The sequence below is a fragment of the Hylobates moloch genome, unplaced genomic scaffold, assembly GCF_009828535.3.
Source record: "Hylobates moloch isolate HMO894 unplaced genomic scaffold, HMol_V3 SCAFFOLD_1, whole genome shotgun sequence".
Taxonomy (NCBI): Eukaryota; Metazoa; Chordata; class Mammalia; order Primates; family Hylobatidae; genus Hylobates; species Hylobates moloch.
In genome coordinates, this window is record NW_026652276.1 from 165,142,982 (window position 1) to 165,166,995 (window position 24,014).

Here is a 24,014-nt window from a genome sequence, read left to right on the forward strand (position 1 = left end):
CCTCTCTGTTCTCTATTTCTAGTTGTAACCCCTGCATTTTCTTCTAGTTATTCCATAAATTTATCCCTAAAGAATGTATTGATTAGTCTTTCTTGCTTTTAAACTTCAGATGCGTGGTAGTGAATTGTACATAATATTCTGCAAATTGTTTTTTAGTTAGCTGGTTTGTTTGTTCAACATTATGTTGAGAGGTGTGACTAAAATTAATTAACTTTTTACTGCAGCTATACAAACAATGCTACATGGAATGTTTTTGAATATGCCTTTTGGTATACACTAACAAGAGTTTCTGGAGGATATATATACACATCGAAGTAAATTTGCCAGGCCATAGGATTTTCACATCTTCTACTTTAATGAATAATGCCAAATTATTTTAATGAAACAGTTTTATGAATTTTCCTGTTTTTCCATGTGCTGGCTATCACATTTTACTGTGAAACTTTATCTTTGCCAATTGTTTGATTTTTGCTAGTAAACATTTGTCTATGTTTACTAACGTTTAGGTTCCTGCTTTTGTGAACTTCTTATGTGTTTTGCCCATTTTTCTACTATGTTGGTTGTGTTTTTCTGATGATTTATGTGAGTTCTTAATTTACTGTGGACAACAATATTTTTTTCTTAGTTATACGTGCTACAAATACCCTCTTCAATTTTTGGCTTCTTTTTCCATGTACTTTATAATGTGTTTTAATGATCAGATTTTCTTAATATTACTGTGGTCAAATTTATCCAAACCTTTTTACGATTTGGAATTTTTGTGAACAGGCAACCTACAGAATGGGAGAAAATTTTTGCAATCTACTCATCTGACAAAGGGCTAATATCCAGAATCTACAATGAACTCAAACAAATTAATAAGAAAAAAACAAACAACCTCATCAAAAAGTGGGCGAAGGATATGAACAGACACTTCTCAAAAGAAGATATTTATGCAGTCAAAAGACACATGAAAAAATGCTTATCATCACTGGCCATCAGAGAAATGCAAATCAAAACCACAATGAGATACCATCTCACATCACATCAGTTAGAATGGCGATCATTAAAAAGTCAGGAAACAACAGGTGCTGGAGAGGATGTGGAGAAATAGGACCGCTTTTACACTGTTGGTGGGAGTGTAAATTAGTTCAACCACTGTGGAAGTCAGTGTGGAGATTCCTCAGAGATCTAGAACTAGAAATACCATTTGACCCAGCCATCCCATTACTGGGTATATACCCAAAGGATTATAAATCATGCTGCTATAAAGACACATGCACACGTATGTTTATTGCAGCACTATTCACAATAGCAAAGACTTGGAACCAAGCCAAATGTCCAACAACGATAGACTGGATTAAGAAAATGTGGCACATATACACCATGGAATACTATGCAACCATAAAAAATGATGAGTTCATGTCCTTTGTAGGGACATGGATGAAGCTGGAAACCATCATTCTCAGCAAACTATCACAAGGACAAAAAACCAAACACTGCATGTTCTCACTCATATGTGGGAATTGAACAATGAGAACACATGGACACAGGAAGGGGAACATCACACACAGGGGCCTGTTGTGGGGTGGGGGAAGCGGGGAGGGATAGCATTAGGAGATATACCTAATGTTAAATGACGAGTTAATGGGTGCAGCACAGCAACATGGCACATGTATACATATGTAACAAACCTGCACATTGTGCACATGTACCCTAAAACTTAAGGTATAATAAAAAAAAGAAATCATATGAAATCCTACATTTTCTTCTAAGAGTGTTAAGTATCGTCTTTCAAATTTGAGACTGTAGTCCATTTGGAACTTATTTCATGAATAATGTGAGGTAGAATCCAATTCATTTTTTCCATATGGATGGTCAATTTTCCTAGCACCATTTATTAGTCCATCTTTTACCCACAGAACTGCAGTGTCTGCTCTGTATTATTCTCAAACTGACATAAATGTGTCAGTCTGCTTCTGGACTCTGTATTCTGCATACTAGACCACTTGACAATTGCTGGGACTATACCACATGGTCTTAATCACTTTTACTTCATAATGAATCTCAATATCTAGAAGAACAAGTTCCTCACCTTGTTCTTCCTCAGGAGAACCTGGCCCTATTCTGGGCCAAGCCATTCATCCATATACATTTTAGAAACAACTTACCAAATTCTAAAGAAGTTAAAAGCCCTGTTTGAATTCTAATTGAAATTGCATGGGATATATAATTTTGCATAAAAGCATTTTTATAATATTGAGGCTTCCTTTCTCTTTCAATTTATGCAAGTCTTCTTTCATGTCTTTCCATGGGTCTTGAGATCTTTTGTTAAATTCATCACTGACTACCTTATACACAGTTTTTGCTATTTTTATGGTATATTTTAGAAAATTACATTTTGTTTGTTGGAAATGATTGATGTCTGATGCTTCTTAAATCCATCTACCCTGTTAATTCTTATAACATCTAATAATCAGAAGACTCTTGAGTTTTTTAATGTATTCAATTTTATTATCAGTGAATAATGAAAATTTTGATTATTTTCATTCCTTAAATCTTTGATTTCTTTTGCTTATCTGGTAGTACTTGCTAGGACATCTAGGACAACACTGAATAGAAGCAGTAGTAATACACTTAGTGATGAAATATTAAAAGCATTCTTAATTTTAAAGGAAGTTATTGAGTATAACATTTTTCCACTTCATATAATGTGTGACAGAGACTTTTGTTAGCCTCACAATATCAAGTTATGGAAGTTCCTCCATATTTTTAGTCTGATAAAACTTTTAAACTTGAAAAGGTATTAAACTTCATTAAATGTTTGTCTTCATCCATTGAAACAATTATATGTATTTTTCCTCTAGTTAATGTGTTAATTATATGAGTAGGTTTTCTAATGTTAAAACAATTTTGTATTGTTTACACAGACTCAAGTTAGTCATATTATATATATTTTAATTACATTTCTGGATTCAGGTTGCTAATATTAACAGGATATTTAACAGTTTTCAATGTCACTTTTTTTTTTTTTTTGAGACAGGATCTTGCTCTATCACTCAGGCTGGAGTATATTTTTTTCTTGCTCAGTTCTCATTAGAGCTAAGGAACAGTAAGTAACTAAGTGAACAAAGTATAAAATGCTTTATATAACCCTCCTTGTTCACACTTTTGGGAAGATAACATGCAGTATTACCTAACTGGTGGTCCACTCACTGAGTAGGTAGGTGTGAGAATGAAATGCAGCAGCACTTGGTAGCAATATTCAAACTTCACAGAAATCCTTGAATTACATTTACAAACCTACAAGTGACTAAGTTCCTGTTATGCCTCAAAACTGTGAATGGGTCACAATGCTTACAAAATTATGTACAAACCCTTCTGCAGTCAAAGCCCACTTCTACTCCAGGAACACACTATGCCATTTCAAATGGCTCTACCTTTTTAACATAAAGACTATGAATCAGAAAAAAAATTATGCTAATGTTATTCAATTTTCTCTTCTTTGAATTCCCTCTCATCTTTTGAGATGCTTACATAGTGCCTTAAATTCTATTTATTTGTCTCCTACCAAACTTTTCCTCTTTCATCCTTGATCCCACAAATCATATACCTTGCAGTATAATTGGCAGGACCTAGTACTTTCTTTCTGCCTAGTAGCCACTCTTTCTCTTACAAGTCAGTGTACCACCTAAGGCCTGCCTGGAAGCAGGTTTTCAGTGTTCAAAACAATTTTTTGAATGATATCATACTTACTCCTGATCTCTCATGGTAGAATAGTCGGAAATATGCCTTCATAGGTAACTTCCACCTACTGGCCCTAGTCTTTCTTTCAGTATCTCTGTGGGATATGCATAATCCTTTAGCAAACCAGCCTTCAAAATATTTGAAGCTGCAAATGGTATCAACATAAGGATCCTGGAATATCTAGAAGCTCAGAATGTATTGCTTCTGTGACTTTTGTAGGAAATCCAATAAAACTAACATTACAAGCTTTTAGCCTACCAAGATCACTCTAACATAGCTATTCTCTGTTTTTATCCTAATCCTGGCATTATTTAGGCACTAAGAAATGACAAGCATGAAACATAGCAGCAGGGCATAATTATCATTTTTCCTCTCCTGGAACACAAGGAAAATACTTGACCAGCACATTGATATAAACTAGAATGGATTTGGGGTCTGTTATGGCTCTTGGTGGAAAAAAATTTGTTACATCTGCTTTATGTAATCATGATAAGAAAAAAGTGTTACAATATATGAAATAACAAATTTGTATTGATGATTGTTATCAAAATTTTAATAATACTTGAGTTGGCTTAGGTTTTAGTGAGAAACATACAAATGGTGGTCAAACGTAATTTTAAATTTGTGCTAAATTTCTGTATGGTTTGGAAAAAGGTTTTACTCCTCAAAAATTTATAATTCAATATTGAGAGTCACATCATTGTGGATGAACTTGAGTACGCATGAAGAAACGGCTGCTCAGAGGCCCTTCCTTCCTTCCTCCTTAGCTTGCCTTCCCTTCCTTTTACTATTTCATTCTGACCGTTTTCATTGACCTACACTTGATCATTCTTTTGCCTCATGAGCTACCTCAATGCCTAAAAACATGCTAAACCACTCATCCTACCACTCCAGTGCCTGAAAAGCAAATCAGAATTGGACAGTCGGTAGAAGGTCGGGAGGATAACACTTGCATCTAGGAACTTTGGGAACTACTGGAAGTGCTATACCTCTCCTGGTACAAAACGTTGGTGGTGGATTTTTAAATGTGGAATGGCCTATATTAGGTCTGCAGCCTTACTTTCCTTTCTAAACCTCTAGTATTTCAGCATTCCCTAGCAACAGAAGCAAGGGATCAATTTAGAAAAGTGCTTTCCAGAGCATTCCTACCTAGCTACTGACCAAGCCATTTTAGTTTATGTGATCAAGCAATTGAAATTCAAAGAGATTTATCACTGACTGTCCTCACAGCAAAACTGGAAGAGCACTTGATATGTATGCTACTAATGTCTGAGATGACTGATTCTACCTCTACTGCATAAGCACGGATTGGTTTCGGTAAGAATTAGTAGTCTCCACATCTCACTGTGAACCGACAGTGTTGCTAGGGAAACTGATAATTATGTGGCAAAATGGAGGGTGTAGAATAGAAAAACAGTTCAGAAGAAATGTAAGGTTTTGATCCAAATCAGCATGTTAATAGTATAGTGTGTTGATCTTCTGCAGTCATATAATTTAATAAAGACCATTAATTATATGTTTGACAAGATACAGATTTCTAAACTGAAAGAAATGAATAGAAATGAAAAGCTAGATACTGCTCATACTTTGTGTATGCCACAGCAGGAATATGTATTTATTATATAAAAACTATAATTTTTTAAAAATTAAAATATTCAAAAAGGTAAAAAATTTGGTTTGATTCCTGATGTTCTTCTTTAGATATCAATCTTATAGTGTTCCAGGTATAAAAGTTATAATTCCATAAGAGCTCAAATAAATTACTTTTTTGGCTTCAATGACTAAACCATAGAGTCTCAAAACAGGCCATAAAGTGGTGAAGAAGGAAATACTACTTTTAAAATAATATGCACAGTAATATCAACCCAGAGAAGCTAAATACTCTTCCTGAAGTCACACAGCTCCTCACTTAGTGGTAATGCTAATGCTAAATCCTCCTCCTTCAGCTGCCTAAGAGGCACTATTTATAAATTACATCCTATTTAGGGAAAACCCGTTAGAAGGATATAAACCCAGTGAATGGATTCAAATCTCTAGATATCATTTTAATTTTAAATGAAGATTTCTAATACTTTCCATTTTTAATGGCTAAGAGTTTAGTTCTAAAAGTTCATGATAGGATATAAACACTTGCTTATCAGGAAAACTTCACTGGAGACATTTTAATATGTGAGAAAGATCATGAAAAAACTAAAAAGCCCATTATAACAGGGTTTTACTGCACGTCAAAGTGTTGCCTCTGAGTTGTTGGTCCTGTCATGACAACCCTGCTGCACCACATTCTTTTATTTTCATTTTCCAGGGACTACTACGTATATATTTAAAAAGATGAAGCCACACATTCCTGTGTATTTATCTTTATAATTATTATGTGTTTTCTAATTTGCAAATATACCACAGATATTAAAACAGTCATTCATGTTCATACAGGTACAATCTAAGAATGGTGTCTGTGTAAGAACATAAGTTATTTATTTATGGTTGGTGTATGAGTGAAGATAATCATTTATAATACAAAATGTTTCCAGTGTTTTGGTCTTATTTGGTCTTTGACGTGAAAGACCCAAGAAGTGTACACAGTACACCATGGTAAAAGCACAAAACTATATGGACTTCGTTGACTACATGAATCTCAAGTGCTGAAAGCAGCAGTCTGCCTTCTGATATTATGAAAAGGATCTTTATTCTAGTGACTTAAACATTCTAAAGCTTGGCTGGGTGTGGTGGCTCATGCCTGTAATCCTAGCACTCTAGGAAGCCAAGGCAGGCGGATCACCTGAGGTCAGGAGTTCGAGACCAGCCTGGCCAACAAGGCAAAAGCCCACCTCTACTAAAAATACAAAAATTAGCCAGGCGTGGTGGCACATGCCTATAGTCACAGCTACTGGGGAGGCTGAGGCATGAGAATCGCTTGAACCTGGGAGGTGAAGGTTGTAGTGAGCTGAGATTGCACCACTGTACTCCAGCCTGGATGACAGAATGAGACTCTCAAAAAAAACAAAACAAAACAAAAAAAACTAAACCTTAGTCATTAACACGTAAGTAGTGTAGTTCATCCTAGATAGGATGAACTACAATTTGTAAGGCAGTTTATTAAATCTATCAATTTTATGATGATTTTAAAATAGTATTTGGCTTGTCTTTAGTTGGGATTTGTTAATTCTACATATTAAAGTATTTATTTTTGATAAGACGAGCTAAAATGATTGACTCCTATTTTGATAAGCCTTTTCTTCTTTCCCATAGTAGGAACGTATTTCCAACTTTTAAATCTCTGGGTCAGAAAAAGAAAAATAAAAGGCCAAATTACACAGTCATCAAAAATGATTTTTGTGGTTGGGTTAAACAAACCTTGACTTAGGCCATCTTGGCAAGATGTTTGCTTGACATCCAAGTTCTCCATGGTATCCCCTTTAGACATTTCACCAAGAGATGTTCTTCTCTCAAAGATGTTGTTATTATTGTTAACTTGAGTCCCATTTTGCTTTAGTAGCCTGAATACCTCAGCTTCCAAATCTCTAATCTAGGAAAAACAAATCCATTCATAAAACTCTAAACCAGCACTCCCCTCCAAGTACAGCAAAACCATCTTATTATTTAGTGTCTTAGGGAACACAACTCACCCGCACTTGGAGGCCTTGCACTTCCACAAGATGAGCTTTTTCCAAATCTTCTATTTTCTTTCTTTCTGCTTCCTGTCTTTTGATGAAATCAAGCTCTCTTAAGAAGAAAATAATAGTTCTGATTATATCATACACTCAATAAATGAAAGTTCTTATCTGAAACAATAAACTGCATAGTAGGAAAAGCAACTGAACAGTTATTTAAATGGACAACATTCAATCAGTTAGAGGAAAAAGTATAGTAATGAAAGAAACTAAAACATCTTTAATGGGTCACAAGGCAAAGAAAAATGATTTGATTCTGCTGACTATAATTTTCTTTTGTAGCTCCTGATTCTAGAACACCCATACATATTTAGATAGGAACGACTGCACTAATGCCCACGTTGGGTAATTTAGTGGAGATGATAATTACTTGTCAGGTAGAAATAATTCCATTTTTCCAATGTCATAAGCATAGTATAGTAAACTGATATAACTAGATAAGAGTTCAAAAAAGACAATTGTAAGATTTCTATGAATAACAGTGAAGAGGGGGCTGGGTGGGTCAGAAACATCGAGAGGGGCACTCACTTATAGACCTAAGGATAATATGGGGAGAAGAGAAATAGCTCCATTTTGAAAACCTGGAATAGAATATGCAAATTTAGCAAAATTTACTATAAAATTATTTCACGAAAAAGAGTTTGGCAAATAGTTAAAACAGTGATGTATTGAATTTATAGTCACAGAGAATAATTACTCCCCTTTTAACAAGAAACTTTTGATAGCAATCTCTTTTAAATATTAAAAACATTCTTTCCATAATAGGAAATTACAGAAATATGGTTATTCTTACATATATGCTTAGCTTCTGAGGCTTGGCATGGAAGACCAGAAAAGGTACTGGTACTACTTATTTGTTCTAACTAGCCAGAAGTAACTGATGAAAAAAATCTAGTAAAAATCTCCGTGGTCAGTCTCCGTGACATTACACCAAGATCCAAGAGATGGAAGCAAAGGAGCAGTAGCTCAGAAACAGCTGTTGAAAATCAAAAGCAGAATGTGGTAATGGTCTCTCTCCCTGCAGTGAACGCAGGCCCTCCTGATTCTCTCAACAGCTGAGAAATGCAGAGTGGCAGGGCAGGGGGCCTTGCTAGTCGATATGTGCACTGTCTGCAGTGGGAAATTCTGTAGTTACTGATCTAAGAATAGAGAGGAGCAGCCTGATTCAGGCACCAGCTGCGGCTTGCGTGCTCCACATCAAATAGTCAGTCATTCTGCATGACTTTCAGCTGGGCTTCTTGCTTCTAAATCACAGAGGTGTTTCGAAAAGAATAAAGAAATTCAGATGTTTTAACAGTTATAAACAACGATTAATTATCAAAAATAGCAAAGAGGCCCTGGTAGCCAAAAACTATAAAATATACAAAACATAATCTCATGAAAAAGTGATAGAAGTGACTTCCAAAACTTAATGTGTATTTATGCTGTAACTATGCTCCTGGATAGGAAAGATATCTCTAAGGTCATCTTTTCTATTCCACTAGATATTACAAAATTATTGGACATAAACCTTCTTTAGACAAACATAACTATTCTTTAGTCATTAGAAGCTGCTTACTTTTGTTGAAAATCCTTGATCAACTTCTTTGCCTTGTTGTATTTCTTTTCCAAGGCCTGATACTGGCTTTGAGTCTCTTTGAGATGTTCATTCACTGTGTGGCATAATGTTTGGGCCTCAATCCAGTAGCTTTCCAACTTCAACATTCTTTCCTTATTCTCTTCTATGTTTTGTTGGAGTTGGGTTTTTTCTAGTTCCCACCTCACTTTCTCATTTTCTGCTGCCTGCAGCTGGAGAAAGCAAATGTCAAGGCAAAGATAATTTGGCCACTTTTGTAGCAAAAATCTCTCATTTTTATAGCATGTTGTAGATCAAGTTCTATTATCATAAACAATCACTGAAACCACTTGAGATGAGAAAAGCAGGTATTATTTTTATAATTCCATAGATGATAAAATGGAAGCCTTGAAAAGCAAAACGATTTGTCCAAGGTCACACATTTGATAAGTGATAAAACATGGACTGGATTCCACCTCACATGATATTTCCATCACACCATGTGATCTGAAATTCTGTGAGCAGTAAAAGATGTTTCAGAGTTTGATATATCCAACGAATGTCAACATGTTTTGAGAGTTTTAAAAAAATACATAATTACATATAAAAAATTAACTAAAAAGGGAGTGGAGAGGCCAGGGAGGAGAGAGGAGTTAGAAGCACAGTATGGCTTAATGGTTAAGAGGGGGGTCTCTGGAGTCGTTCAGCATGGATTTGAATCCCAGTTCTGCCATTATTGGCCATTAAACCTTAGACATGTAATTGAAGTTCTCCAAGACTCAATTATATCATCCATACAACAGAATTGTGATATAACACATCAGTATGCTTGAAATAGCTCCTTGGGTATAAGAATCATCTGATAAACATTAACCACTTTCACTCTGCTTTTAACCCTTTTGATGATCTTATTTCATTCTTTATTTCAAGGAACATGAACATATTCTGTAGCTCATTATTTTACATGTAGTGTAATGAATTTCTCAAGCTTTATAAACCTCAATTCCCATAAAAATATAAAAGATAGTGTAAGTAAAAGTATAAATTTTTGCTTGGTTAATTTAATTCCCTCCCACGGAACAGAAAGCCATAACCAGCTTTTTGTTTTTCTGCTTCTAGGGACTCTTAGGAATAGATAGTAAACTAGTCTAATACCCTCATTTCTACAGAAATCCAAGACTGATCATTTAGGTGAGGGCTCAAAAGTCATTCCCAATAACTCTCTGGCCTTCAAACTGGTACTTTATCTACTTTATATGCCTTCTTTAAAGTTCAAAAGGATGCAAAGTCATTATAAACTATCAATGTTCAAAATCATATAGCACTTAGCAAAAGTAAACATGTATTTATATACACACACATCTATGTTTTTGCAAATATTTTTAACAAAACACATTTGCAAAACAGTTTACAAAGTTAGCAGCCAAAACAATTTCAAGGTTAGGAATTCTATTATCAAAATGAATAATAAAGAATCATAATAAAGTGCTAATCTGTGGATATTACATGCCAATATAATGATGAAAAAATATACAATGCTAATTTATAGTATTTTCTAAGTTAAATGTCTATAGTCTAATACATAAGCGCCATTAAAACATTTACAATCAAAGGGAAAAAGAGATCTTTTTAAAACAACAATTTAAAAAATCTTCAATTCTTTCTATGTCAAGAGACAATAACAATTTTAAACAGGAATAGGTTATTTACTGCATCTTTTATTAAGCAATGTTTTGTATCAAGTTGTTTATTTAGCAACTGCTACTAATTTAAAATTATTATTCACAGAGCTGGACTAACACCGTGAATGATGTATAGACGTATTTTGACTAAAGAGCTGCAGAGTGAATTAGCTGAGAATAGAATCTAACCAAAATAGCCTTGCTAATTCATCTCCATCCAAAACACATGGAGAAACCAAAACAAGTGTTCAATGTGAACAACAAAAGAGATCATTAGTGGTAGTGGTGATGGTGGTTGGGGGGGGTAATTATGTTTTAATTTTTAAAAGACCACAGAAACAATAAAGAATATTTCTTTAAAAGTAATTTAAAATATATTTTTAAATCTTTGAAATTGTATATTTGATAAAACTAAACAAAATTGCTAGAATTGTGTCTCATACAAGTGCCTTAAAGTTTGTCAATGAAAATATATAGACTAATACTACATACTCCCTTTTATCAAGATCTTTTCTCCCCCACAAATTTAAATTATGTGAACCAAACAACTAAAAATTTCCAGTAGTACCTGGCACTTAAATTATGCATGCATGTATTAAGTTTACAAGATTTAATTATTAGAAATTGTTTATAAAACATTGATGTGCTATACTAAATTTGTTCCCACAAATGATTAAATCTATTTATAATAAGGTAAGAGGAGATACAGTAGCTTTGCTTAAGAAATTAGTAATCAAAACATACTTTGCATGCTTGAACCATTAACAATATTACTTTTTAAGGAAATCTCAGAGGACACATATGTGCAAATACATAAATACATATATCTAAAATATTGTGTTATTTGCACTGAGGGGGATGTGGGTGTTTGCTCTCACTGGCAGGTTTGTCTATGTACCTGACAGTGAAAATCAATCTATCACATTTGTATTCTTTCAAATATACAGGGACAAATCCTTTAGTCCTAGGATTGAATTTATTCATAGTATCTGAAGTTTAAAAAGTAAAATTCAAACACCATATTTCGGTGCTTACCTTGGTCTTCAATTTTTGAATCTCTGCTTCTGTAACTGCATGTTTGATTTGCAACTGAAAATTGAAAAGAAAGAAAAAATCTGAACTAAGAAAGTGTATCTATATTTGTAAAGCCTCAGCAGCTACAAGAATGCCTTATTACATAGTAAAAGGCCTAGAAAAGTGCTGCAGTGCAGCAAGTTGTAAATTAAAGTGTCTACTGTGTGAAATGACACTGGGTGCAAACTAATTAAACACAGTTTATGGTCTATACTCCCTAACATCAGATTAGGTTACCAATTTAATTGCTCAGGGACCAAGAGAAGAAAACACTTTTTACTGCCCTCTTTGCAGCTCTTCCTTTATGATTTGGGTGTCAAGGAACTGTTTCCTTGGTAGGTCTAGCTAACTGAACAGCATAAGCAGGCAAGTGAGCTGGTAGTGTGATTTTATTCCAAACCTGGAAGTGTGAAGATTTATTCCAAATCTGCAAGAAAGGTGGCGCTATGGTCCTGTGAGTTGCAAGCACATTCTGATCAGCAGCTCCACTGCAAAGGGAGAGAGGAGGAGGACTGCAGTTGCACGGGGAAATCTCTGATATATATATATTTTTTCTTTTAATTGCAGGAAAGGTACAGATCCAGATTTCTGTCCTCCAAAAGATCTGCTCCTTTTGAAGACTCAGATCCCCAATAGCTTCTGCTACAGCTTATTAGCATAAGAGTCACAGTTTACATTTGTTTTGCTTGTCCCTCCCCCCTGCTTTGTTTTCTTTGTAACGGAAGAAGGAACTGAACGAATCATTTGTTTCCTTAGGGGATCAAGAAATACTCCCAAATTTAAGAAAAACAACGTATGGGTTCACAATTTCTTGTCTGAAATCCTTGGGGCCAGATGTTTTTGGAAGTCAGCATTCTTCCAACTTCAGAAAGGTAGTTACGATGTATCTTCTACAAATTGCTTATTATCCACAGCAGGGTCTTTGGAGGCACTCTATAGTCAAACACATGAATTATTTTTGCCACCAAACATGAATATTCCCACTAAGAGAGGTATATAAAGACTGTAAGTAGCATCCTGTTGGGTCAGGTTGTACCACTAAATTAGTTTGACACAAAATTACAAAAAAGACTGGGAGCGTTTTGGATTTAAGACTGTACATGAGGGACCATAAACTTTTACTATTACTATAATCAAGTAAGGCTAAGAGGTTTTCTTATCAGAAGTGAATGAGTCTGACAGAAGGACAGAAATGTGGAGTTTTCAGACTAGCAATGTGAACCTGTGGAGACCACAGCACCTCATAAACCTCAGTCCTCTCTTGGGTTTGCAACCTATATTCCCTTGGGTTTTTACCAAGTTCATGGGGACACATGGGAAGGATGATAAAGGGAAGATGGAAGAACCAAGGACAGGTCTATTCGACCCCCTTGGATGCCAGTGGCTAACTGCCCAGAACCTGAGGGTTCCTAAGTTCCTTGTAAAGTGTTCCCTCCTGTTATGCAAAAGGCATGAGGTCTGCACTGCCACAGCTCTTGTTACTGCTCTTGGTGCTGAGAGGTGATTTTGAAACTTTTCAGTTTGATTCTGCCCCACTCACACTGCTTACATTCTTCCTGACCTGGTCACTCTGGCCATCTTGCTGGTGTGGCTATTGCTCCTTGCACCCTCACTGGCTCCTAGGGCCTTCTATGCTTGAACAGTTTCTAGAGTAGGACCCTATGTGGAAATGTTATTTTTATAAGGCACAAAATCTGGCTCTTTTAGTTTCTTACCACAGCACAAGTGGTACAATTCTTACTTACCTGCCTTTAGCAGATGCTCAGAGTATTAGTGCACCTGGCAAGGAATCTAATCACAAGTTTTCTCAATGACTAGATTGGAAGAAGGTATAAAGACACAACAGTGCTGCTTGGAAATCCCTGCAATTCCCTACCCCTTCACTGATGAGGTCTATACTCATCCTAAGTCCTAGTCTGGATGGATCTTTTGGAATCCGGACAACACCAGGCTAGCCAGTCAGATAGGCTTGAATGCCCAGTGGATACTCCAACTGTAGGCTCTTCTGAACTCATTTTAGGCACGGGAAGACTAAAGATTGGAGAAGACAGCCAACCTGGTCTTGTCCTCACAGTGAATCACCATTAAAACCAGAACTAAAACCTGGATCTTCTCGTTGTGATCCATTGCCATTTTCCTTAGAAAATAAGGATGAATTCAATAGGCGTTCGTTGAAGAGTTGCTATGTGCAGGATGCTGTGAAAATAACTTTTTCTCCCTCTAATAAATGTTAGGGCTAATCTCCCCCACCAGTATAAACTAATAACGTAAAAAAGGGCAAAAGTACTTAGACATTAGACATTATTTATATATAAATCTACAAAAACAAATAACGTATATGCACACAAACATATGTGGCTATGTGCTAAGGCATCCAGAAAATCCATACACTTAGGTGATTTTAGAGGATTTGCAATCGCTATTGACAAGATCTACTTCTTGTTCTTTTAACCATGTGTCAAGCATGAAGAGTAGTTAACTTAGACTTCTTGAATTCATCTCTGGCCTACTCTATGGAGCATTAGAAAACTACTTAACCTCTTTTATTTCACTTTCCTTGCCTGTAAAATTCAGTTCCTTATAAGTCATAACCTTCCTTATTGGATGATTAAGTGATATAACCCATATAAAGCACTTAGCACAGTGGCTAGCATATAGTACATCCTCAATAAACTCAGCCAGGACCAAGAAAGAATGATCTGAAGAACTCAAATATGATTACCCCAGCTTCACCTCTCAGTTACATGTGCTAACTGCTGTAAAATGTCACACCTGAAGTAAAATGAACACCTCTGATTCAATTTAAAGAGAAGCAAGAAATCAAAAGGGCAGATTTCATAGTGAACACTGCACTATGGGCAAATGACAGATTTTATTAACTCCTGGTAGGGTAACCAAGCACATGGCAAGCAGCTTGTTGGCATTTTGGACTTTTCTTTTCTCAGATCACTGTGTCTTCTACAAGTTGCTTCTCTGGGCCTCAGTTTCCCATATGAAAAATGCTAGATGTGAGGAACTCCAAGGGCCCTTTCACATACAACAGGTGTGAGTGACATTTATGAAACAAAGAACCTGAAGGTAGTTGTCAAGGTCGCAGAGTTTAGAAATTCTTGTCCTGAGCCAATATTTTCCTTCTTGTGAATAAATACACTAGATTAATCCACAAATTGTGGGACAAACCCAGGTAAAACTGTGAAACAGCCCATGTTGATCTATTCTACCCTTCCCATCTCACCAAAAATGGGTAACAGGAGAGAACTGAACTAATTAGCAGTGAGGTGAGAACAACTGCTGAAAGTTTGGAGTGTTACTAAGTATAGCTAAATTCTTTACATATAGGAAAGCAGAATGAATTGTGTAAATTCACACATTATTCAGAATGGACAAGATTTTCTTAGTACACGTAAGGCCTAAAATTAAAAATATGTGATTATTTTAATTCTGTATGTACATTAAGAGAATTTCTACAAATTCATCACTTTTGACAAGAAAAGCATCAAAATACACTAACTGAACCCTTTCATTTTATATAGTATGGACCTGTGTCTAGTGAGCTTACCTTGGAAGGCTATTAGGTGCCAAAGCCAGGTTTTAGAAATCCCAGCCCATGGTTCTTTCCACTAATACTAAATTGCTTACATTTGTAGGCCTCTTTATTTTTAATCATCTCCCTTTATCATTGCAAATGACTGGGGGAGGCAGGGCAGGTGTTGTGAACCTCATGGTTCAGATGAGGAAAGAGGCTCAGGGAAGTCACACACCTTTTCAAGTTCCCACTAGAAACAGGTGGTGGAGTGGAAACAAAACCAGATTTGACTCTTCCTGCCTCTGTTCCTCCCTTAACCATGTATCTAACTGAACCAGTTGCTTTGGGATATATTTTTCATTTAATCTTCCCCCAAACCCCAAGGCATATGTCATCATCATAACCTCTCAGATGAGAAGTTATTACTCCAACTGGAAACCATGGATCACTTCTGGTAGTCTCTGAGCATTCTGACACTGAATGCAAAATGGTGCTCAGTCAGCTGCTGTTATTATTAATGAAGCTTAGAAAGCACACCTCCACCTCCCTTAATAATCAATCGGCCTTTAGTGACTGAGACTACGTGCTAGGTACTATGCTAATCACTGAGGATACATGAACATGACATAGAATCTACTTTCAAGATACTTCAGGGAGATTAATAAAAACACCTTGTAAGAATTCTCCAGATCACCCTGTGACAAAGGTCAGAGGCAACCTGCTGCTGGATGGCTTGTTTAGTCTTTTGTTCCTATAGCCAGATCAGATGTCATGTGTCTTTGGCCTGTTTGTCCAGACGTGGACCCTACTTTCCAAGCAAAGTGAGCAAGATGGACCCAAGATATCTCCATTTCATGAGGAGAAGAAAATTGCTTTTCACAGGGGTGAAGGACCTTGACAAACGAAGCATAGTTGGTAAAAGGTTGAGTTTTCTTATTCTAGAGCAGTTCCCTTTCCACATGTTTAAGAGATTTATGTCAAGAATCAATAACCTTTTCAAAGTACAGGTCCAAGAGTTTGCAAGAATGGTCAGGCAGGCTGACTGCAGGGATAGAAGGTCGACAGGGTTGGTTAATAGAAATAAAGCCTGAGATGCCTGTTGGAGTTTCTGGGCTTCAGAGAAGCTAGGTTTGGAGAAAAGACTTGGGATTAGGAGGGCATAAATAAAAAGAAAAGGTTAAGGACTGCAGGTCAAAGCCTTTTAACTGACAAGACCATCTTTTTCATCTCTTCTGTCATCTTTAATATGAAAGCCATAGATATGCACCTCAGGATTTCAGCACAAATAAACATACGCATTCCTATGAGAACAGGAGCTTTCATTTAACATTCTGAAGGTGTACCTGCTGTGTATAATTTTTTTTTCAAAAAGATGAATACAGAACATGCACTCATATTACTGGATCGATATAATCCAAATATAACTATGCTAGAAATAGAAACATCCTTTACACAGAAACTTAAATAGTGAGACTGAACTTTTGCCCTCTCTCTACTTACCCTGTGAGAGCATGGAAACATTTTTCTTTAAAAAGTGAAAAATATCTTTGCAGGAAATGTTTTAAGAGAGCTCTAGTTCTAGAAATATTACAATCAGATAGGAGCAACATTTTCTGCTGTTGCTTTACAAAAGCAAATCAATAACTAATATTTCCATAGAACTTTATAAAGTGCTTTCTAGATTGGGATCTAAATTTTTAGTTATCTTTCTGAGTATTTGAATAATGTATGTCTCACCTACAACAATGTGGCTTCACAAAAGAAATCAAAACTGTTTTTAACTACATTTTGGTGTTAAGATGAAGCTTTGCCACATTTCTTTGTAATTTCTGCTGAAAAGTTTACATACGGTATCTATCCAGTATTAACAAAAATGTTTTACTTAGGGAATAATGTATGCAAAATAAACTAAAACTGGCTGACTGAACAATATCACAATCTAATCTGAATGGTAACACTAATTGCAGCATATGTAGCATAGGGTGAGATTCTCTAACAAGGTCACTCCCTAAGTAGGTACTCATAAACTTGTTATTAATGATGCTGCTGCTGGATGTAGTTGATGGCCTGTAATTACAGCTGTTTTTTTAAATAAGTAACTGTTTGCTATTAAGTAGGCAGCAATTTATAGCTTCCCTACATGGTAGTGGAAACTTCCATAAAGATAACTTAATGTTATCATCCCATGCATTTTATAACTTTTCTAGATTCTTTTTCATAGAATTAAATAAATAAAATAAAACAACTTTTAGACTCCAGTTTTTCTTAAAGAGAAATGTCGAATTTTTTTTAATTGTTGCAATTGCTCTGACTCCTGAGGAGGAATGGCAAGGGAGAAATTGCACAGTCAGTTTAAATGGCACCTGGCTAACAGTTCCTGAGCCAGCCTCGCCATACCTTCCATTAAACTGCCAGTGAAATCACATTAAAAACAGAAAAACTCATAATCAAAAATGAACACCACAACTAAAAACAACAGTTCATAGAATATAAAAGAGTCATGAAGTTGAATTAAGAAAAATCTATCCAAGATCCCCTCTGACATCAGGGAGACATTTTGTACCACCCTCACTGATGGCTTGAGATCCATTCTGTCCCAAGCAAAAAGTGGACAACCCCTACTGTCTCGCCCAGGAATGGGGCCTCAAACTGGGCTCTCTAACTTCCTCAGTATTCCATATTTGCTCAGAAAGTGACTGTTAGGGGGAAATGCAGGAAGGTGGCTGATGCATGGCACACTGCATACTTTCAGCTGCAGACCTATATAGACAGGGGTGGCTTCAGTAAGTGCCTTGGTAGTAGTGAAGACTGGAAATTACCTTTTTTATCTCTTTAACTTAGAGAACTGTGTGGCAATACTTGGGAATATCTCACCTTAGTACAGAGAATTGCCTTAGATGTCAGACTGCTAGAAAACAGCAACTGGGCTGGAAACGAGGCACCTAAATATCCCTCCTGATCTAAGTCTAGAAATGAGATTCATAATCAAAAAGTGAATAATTACTGACTAACCAATTACTAAAAGATTTTTGTCTCATTTCAAGATAAGGAAAGAAAAAACAGGCCACCTTAGGTCTATTAACAAATACTGCAAATCAAGGTAAAGAAAATATCAACTTGAACACACAAGTAAACTTGTGAAAATGATGTATCCCATAAGTAAAAAAATATTTTAAGATCACTTTTTGAAATTCTAGGATGAAGAGAAAGTAAAGAAAAGCGAGAAAGAATGAAGAGTAAGAAAACTAAACATTTAATAAGAGAATTAAGTCATGTTAGAAGTGCTAAAAAGCATAAATGAATTTGAATTTAAAAGCATATTTAATTACAATTAAACTGTACACTTAAAATGGTAAAGACAGTAAACTATACATGTATATTTTACCCAATAAAAATTAACAAAAAGCATAATTAATGCTACAAAAAATAAAATCACTGATATGACAAATTTAAGAAACAATCTCAGACACAGAAAAAAAGACAAATAAAATTAAACCATAAAAAACGTAATAGATACTGATGACAGTGTTTCTAGAAAAAAAACAGAAATAGAATAAAAACTGAAGGAAACATTAATGAACTAAAATGAAAACAAAAACAGAGCAATGAAAGCAAATTAAAAAGAAAAATAATCAATGAAAGAGGGCCTACTTCAATAAATTGTGCTAAAAATTTTTAAAGTACAAGGTGAAAACAATACAAGCATTCAAATGCAAGCTTTATGTTAGACTTTTCCTTTAAAACACACTTAAAACAATAAAACTTGCCCTACCACTTTTTCAGGGAAAAAGTTCGTAAATGAATTAGAATGTCATTCTCAGTAGGGGAAGCTCATGGAAACTATATTCTCCACAAATACTTAACAAATTACTTAAAGATATACTCTAAGAATGAGAAAAAATTGGGTCGGGCGCAGTAGCTCACGCTTGTAATCCCAGCACTTTGGGAGGCCGAGGCAGGCGGATCATGAGGTCAGGAGATCGAGACCATGGTGAAACCCTGTCTCTACTAAAAATACAAAAAATTAGCCGGGCGTGGTGGCGGGCGCCTGTAGTCCCAGCTACTCAGGAGGCTGAGGCAGGAGAATGGTGTAAACCCGGGAGGCGGAGCTTGCAGTGAGCCGAGATTGCGCCACTGCACTCCAGCCTGGGTGACAGAGTAAGACTCCGTCTCAAAAAAAGAGAAAAAATTCAGAATATAAGAATGAAGAAATTATTCTTTAAAAGGAATAATAGTGGATACTGATTAACCTGAGAGTATAACTATCTGTTGTAAATATCATTAGAAAACTAATCAAAAACTTAAGTTTTTAAAAAATGTAACAATTATATTTTAATAATCTCGCTTAGAACCCAAGATTGTATCAAAATCTTCCATATGAAACATTCAAATTATTTGAATTCAAATTATATTTTGTTCTTAAATTTTAATTTTTAAATTAAATTTTAATTTCATTTTTAATATTTTAATGTTCATTTTGTACTTAAATTTTTAAACACTTTTCAAAAACTTAAAGACAAGCCTTAGTAAAAGCCAATAAACATAAAAGAAACATATAGCATAAAATAAGGTGGGAACACCTATACCTTGCATAATTATAATTATAAACTTAAATTGGTTAAATTTTCTTAGTAAAAAATACATATTCCAATATTATATTTTTATTTATTTATTTTGAGACAAGGTCTCACTCTCTTGCAAAGACTGGGGTGCAATGGCACAATCACCACTCAACTGAAGCCTCTACCTCCCAGGCTAAGGTGATCCTCCCACCTCAGCCCTCTGAGTAGCTGGAACCACAGGTGATTATTTTAAAACTACTATAAAACAAAGTGCTACAATTAGGTTTATGTTAAAAATAGGTACACACTTATACACTGGTGTTCATTCAGCAACTGCAAACAAAAGTAGCAGTAAGAATATTAACATCAAAGTATACTTAAAGGTTGATAAATCTTGAAGTCCTATGTTATGTACTTTCAACATGCCATCAACATAGATAACCAAAGCTGTAAGACACAAAATACAACAATGAGGTATAATTTCGGTATATATAATTCTCAATTTCCTAGATTAAGGAAAAATGAATACAGATCCAGAAGGTCTAAAACACATCATGTCACTTTTACCAAAAACACCCATATTAGTCTACAATAAAAGCATCACATTCAAAAAAACAAAAACTTGAAAAGACACTATTATCTGGCCTCAATGTAATAAAACATTAAATAGATTAAAAAGTTACAAATTAAAAAGTTTCCTCAATTGTTCAAGTCAAAGAGAAAATGAAAGTAAAAATAAAAAATATAGACTATTTATGAAGTGACGAAAATGAGAAGAATGCACGTTGAAACGAGATGTGGCCAAAGGCATAATAAGAGACGGGTTCATAATTTTAACAGCTCTCATATTTAAACAATCAAGTATGACAATAAATTCAGCATTGGTTGCAAGAAGTTAGAATATGAGTAATCAAACATTCCTAAGAGAAATAGGATGATGGAATAAATAAAAATACAAAGTTAGGGAGGGGGAAAGTGCCAGTACAGTACAACATAGCAAACTAACATGAGCTATTCCCTGTCTCTCTTGAATTCAACTTTGGAGACGCCAAAAAAGAAAAATAGACTTTGTATGGGCTTCAGGGTCTTATTCATCAATTAATAAAACAGCTGATGAGAAACTCATACAGAACACAAGTAGTTGCAGATGTCTTTGGAAAACTGAGGATCTGAAGCAGGAGAGTACAGTAACCAGGAACGGTGGCCAGCAATTTAATCTTTAGTCTTTTCCACATAACCTGGGTAAGCCTGTATCTGGAGGTACATCAGGGATAGCCTATTTCAGGCCCTGAAGCTTAGACCTCCTAGACACTAACTTATTATCCTTTAGTGCCTTTGGTAGAAACCTTTGGTGTAATGTGGTAGGTAAGCTGCAGCACCAGAGATAATAGTGAATTAACAGTCGGATAGAAAGAAGTACAGGTGAGCTGAAACTATTTTGTAAAAAATACACTTACAAATATATGTAACTAAAACTCCTGAAATACAAAAAGTTGGCAACAAGAGGAGAGGTAGAGGATGGTATGCTATGGGTATTATTTTGTTAAACGATAAAGACATAGATATTGATCTGCTTTATATATTGCCAGGAAAAAATAACCTAAGACTAAGTCAAAATAAGTCATATATATAAGTTATACATATAAGTTATACAAATGTATAACTTTTAAGCAGCAGATGAAAATTTGACGTACCTAATGGCAAGGAGGTAGAAAGACTTAAAAAAGAAACAAGAAGAAAGCATGGACATTGTAAAATATGAAATAAGGTGGCATACATAAGTTCTAATATTAAAGTTATTAAGGTAAATGTAAATACACTGAACTCACGAACTAACTGAAAAATACTCCCAGAGTATTATAAAAGTAAGATGTAGAAATAGGTTGCCTAAAGGAAACATTTAAACAAAAGAATACAGAATGGTTGAAAATAAAGAGATGGAAAAAATAGATGCTGCGAAACAAATATAAAGCAAAAGAAAGCCAGAGTTAATTTTTTATTATGAGACAAAATATAATTTGGGACAAAGTGCACCATAAAGGACAAGAGAGATGTTATAAATAAAGAAGTTGTAATAATCCTCAACATATATGCAGTTAACAACAAAGATGTAAAATATCTAAAACTACCACTGGTAGGATTACAGGAAGAAATTAAATGATGGTAACTGGTGATTTTAATATATGCTTTTTCAGATTTGGTAGATCAAGTAGACAAAACATAAGCCATAGTATAGAAAAAATGTGTATATGTGTTTGTATGATTAATCTTATTTATATATTAAAAAATATGGCTGGGCATGGTGGCTCATGCCTGTAATCCTAGCACTTTGGCAGGCCAAGGTGGGCGGATCACCTGAGGTCAGGAGTTTGAGAATAGCCTGGCCAACATGGCGAAACCACATCTCTACTAAAAATACAAAAATTAGCTGGGTGTGGTGGCGCATGCTTGTAATCCCAGCTACTTGGGAGGCTGAAGTAGGAGAATCACTTGAACCTGGGAGGCGGAGGTTGCAGTGAACTGAGATGGCACCACTGCTCTCCAGCCTGGGAGACAGAGTGAGACTCCATCTCAAAAAGAAACAAAAAACCATAAAAAAAAAAAAAAAATATATATATATATATATACACACATACACACACATAAACTTCACACCTAAACATGGAACAAGGGTGCTTTTTGCATACATGAGGAATATTAAATAAAAACTGTTTATGTATCAAGCTATTAATATAAAATATCTAAAAAATTCTACACAATAGCTATTATATGGAATATGTTTTCTGATCAGAGTGCAATAAAGTTGCAACCCATAATACAATATAGCAAAATAAAGTTCTATATGTCTGGAAAGTGAATAAAACCACTATATCATTCTTTTGTTAAAAAGAAAATTGCAAGAAAAAATACATATAAATAACAATGGCATTCTACATGTAAAAAATTGTGACATGTAGTTAAAGCAATATTCAGAAAAAAATCAGTACAGGTGTCAGAATGTAAGAGTTATTAAAAATAAATAAACTAAGTGCAATTGATTAACAAAGAAGAAAAAAAGAAGAAAGAAAAAAGAAATATTGGTCTTTGTGTTTTTCTTTTTTTTAATCAAAGAAGAAACAATTAGGAACTAAAAAGCTAGAAGGACAGATAAAATTCTACAAAAAAACCTAAAAAAGTAAAAATATTCAAATAAAGAGAAGAAAGAATATAAAAAGGATAACTACTTATAAATATAAAATACTTCAATACTTAAAAATTATTTTATAAAAGTATAAGTTAATAAGTATAATAGCCTAAAGGAAATATCTAAATTTCTTGAAAAATGCAAAATATCAGAATTGTCCCTCTGAAATTGAAAACTTGAACAGAGTAATAGTTATTATGAAAGGTACTTAAAATATTCCTCCACTAATGCACAGATGGCTTATATAAGGTTGGTGCAAAAGTAATTGTGGTTTTTTGCCATTACCTTTAATATGCTGAATTAAAAGCTGAATAATAACAAAATTCCAGGAACAGAACGTTCTATCTTATCTACATCAAGTCTCTTTTATAAAAGTAATTTCTGAAAATAAAAAAATATGGAAAAACTTCCTAATTTATATTGAAGCAAATATAATCTTTGTGGCAGTTAATTTTTTTGTTGTTGTTATAATAGGTTTTTGGGGAACAGGTGGTGTTTGGTTACATTAAAAAATTCTTTAGTGGTGATTTCTGAGGTTTTGGTAAACTCATCACCTGAGCAGTGTACACTGTACCCAATGTGTAGTCTTTAATCTCTTGCCACCCCACCTTTTCACTTGAGTCCCCAAAGTCCAACGTATCACTCATGCCTTTGTGTCCCCAAAGCTTAGCTCCCACATTTAAGTGAGAACATACAATGTTTGGTTTTCCATTCCTGAGTTACTTCACTTAGAATAATAGTCTCCAATTCCATCCAGGTTGCTGTGAATGCCATTATTTCTTTCCTTTTTATGGCTGAGTAGTATTCCATGGTACATATAAACAACATTTTCTTTATCCACTCATTGATTGATGGGCATTTGGGCTGGTTCCATATTTTTGCAAATGCAAATTGTGCTGCTATAAACATGTATGTGCAAGTATCTTTTCCGTACAATGAGTTATTTTCCACTGGATCAAATGATAGATCTACTTTTAGTTCTTTAAGGAATCTCCACACTGTTTTCCATAGTGGTTGTACTAGTTTACATTCCCACC

At 34.9% G+C, this 24,014-nt stretch overlaps 1 protein-coding gene across 7 annotated transcripts in view; it reads right to left on the bottom strand.

Annotated features, from left to right (window-relative positions):
• Positions 1-24,014, bottom strand: part of PPP1R9A (protein phosphatase 1 regulatory subunit 9A) — a 399,467-nt gene that overhangs the window by 38,003 nt on the left and 337,450 nt on the right. For all 7 annotated transcript variants that reach the window (XM_058424523.1, XM_058424521.1, XM_058424525.1 and 4 more), the window contains 4 exons: positions 11,667-11,720; positions 8,953-9,182; positions 7,350-7,446; positions 7,078-7,249 (listed from right to left, as the gene is read on the bottom strand). In XM_058424523.1, the coding sequence (XP_058280506.1) occupies positions 7,078-7,249; positions 7,350-7,446; positions 8,953-9,182; positions 11,667-11,720 (553 nt within the window). The remainder of the gene's footprint in view (positions 1-7,077; positions 7,250-7,349; positions 7,447-8,952; positions 9,183-11,666; positions 11,721-24,014) is intronic.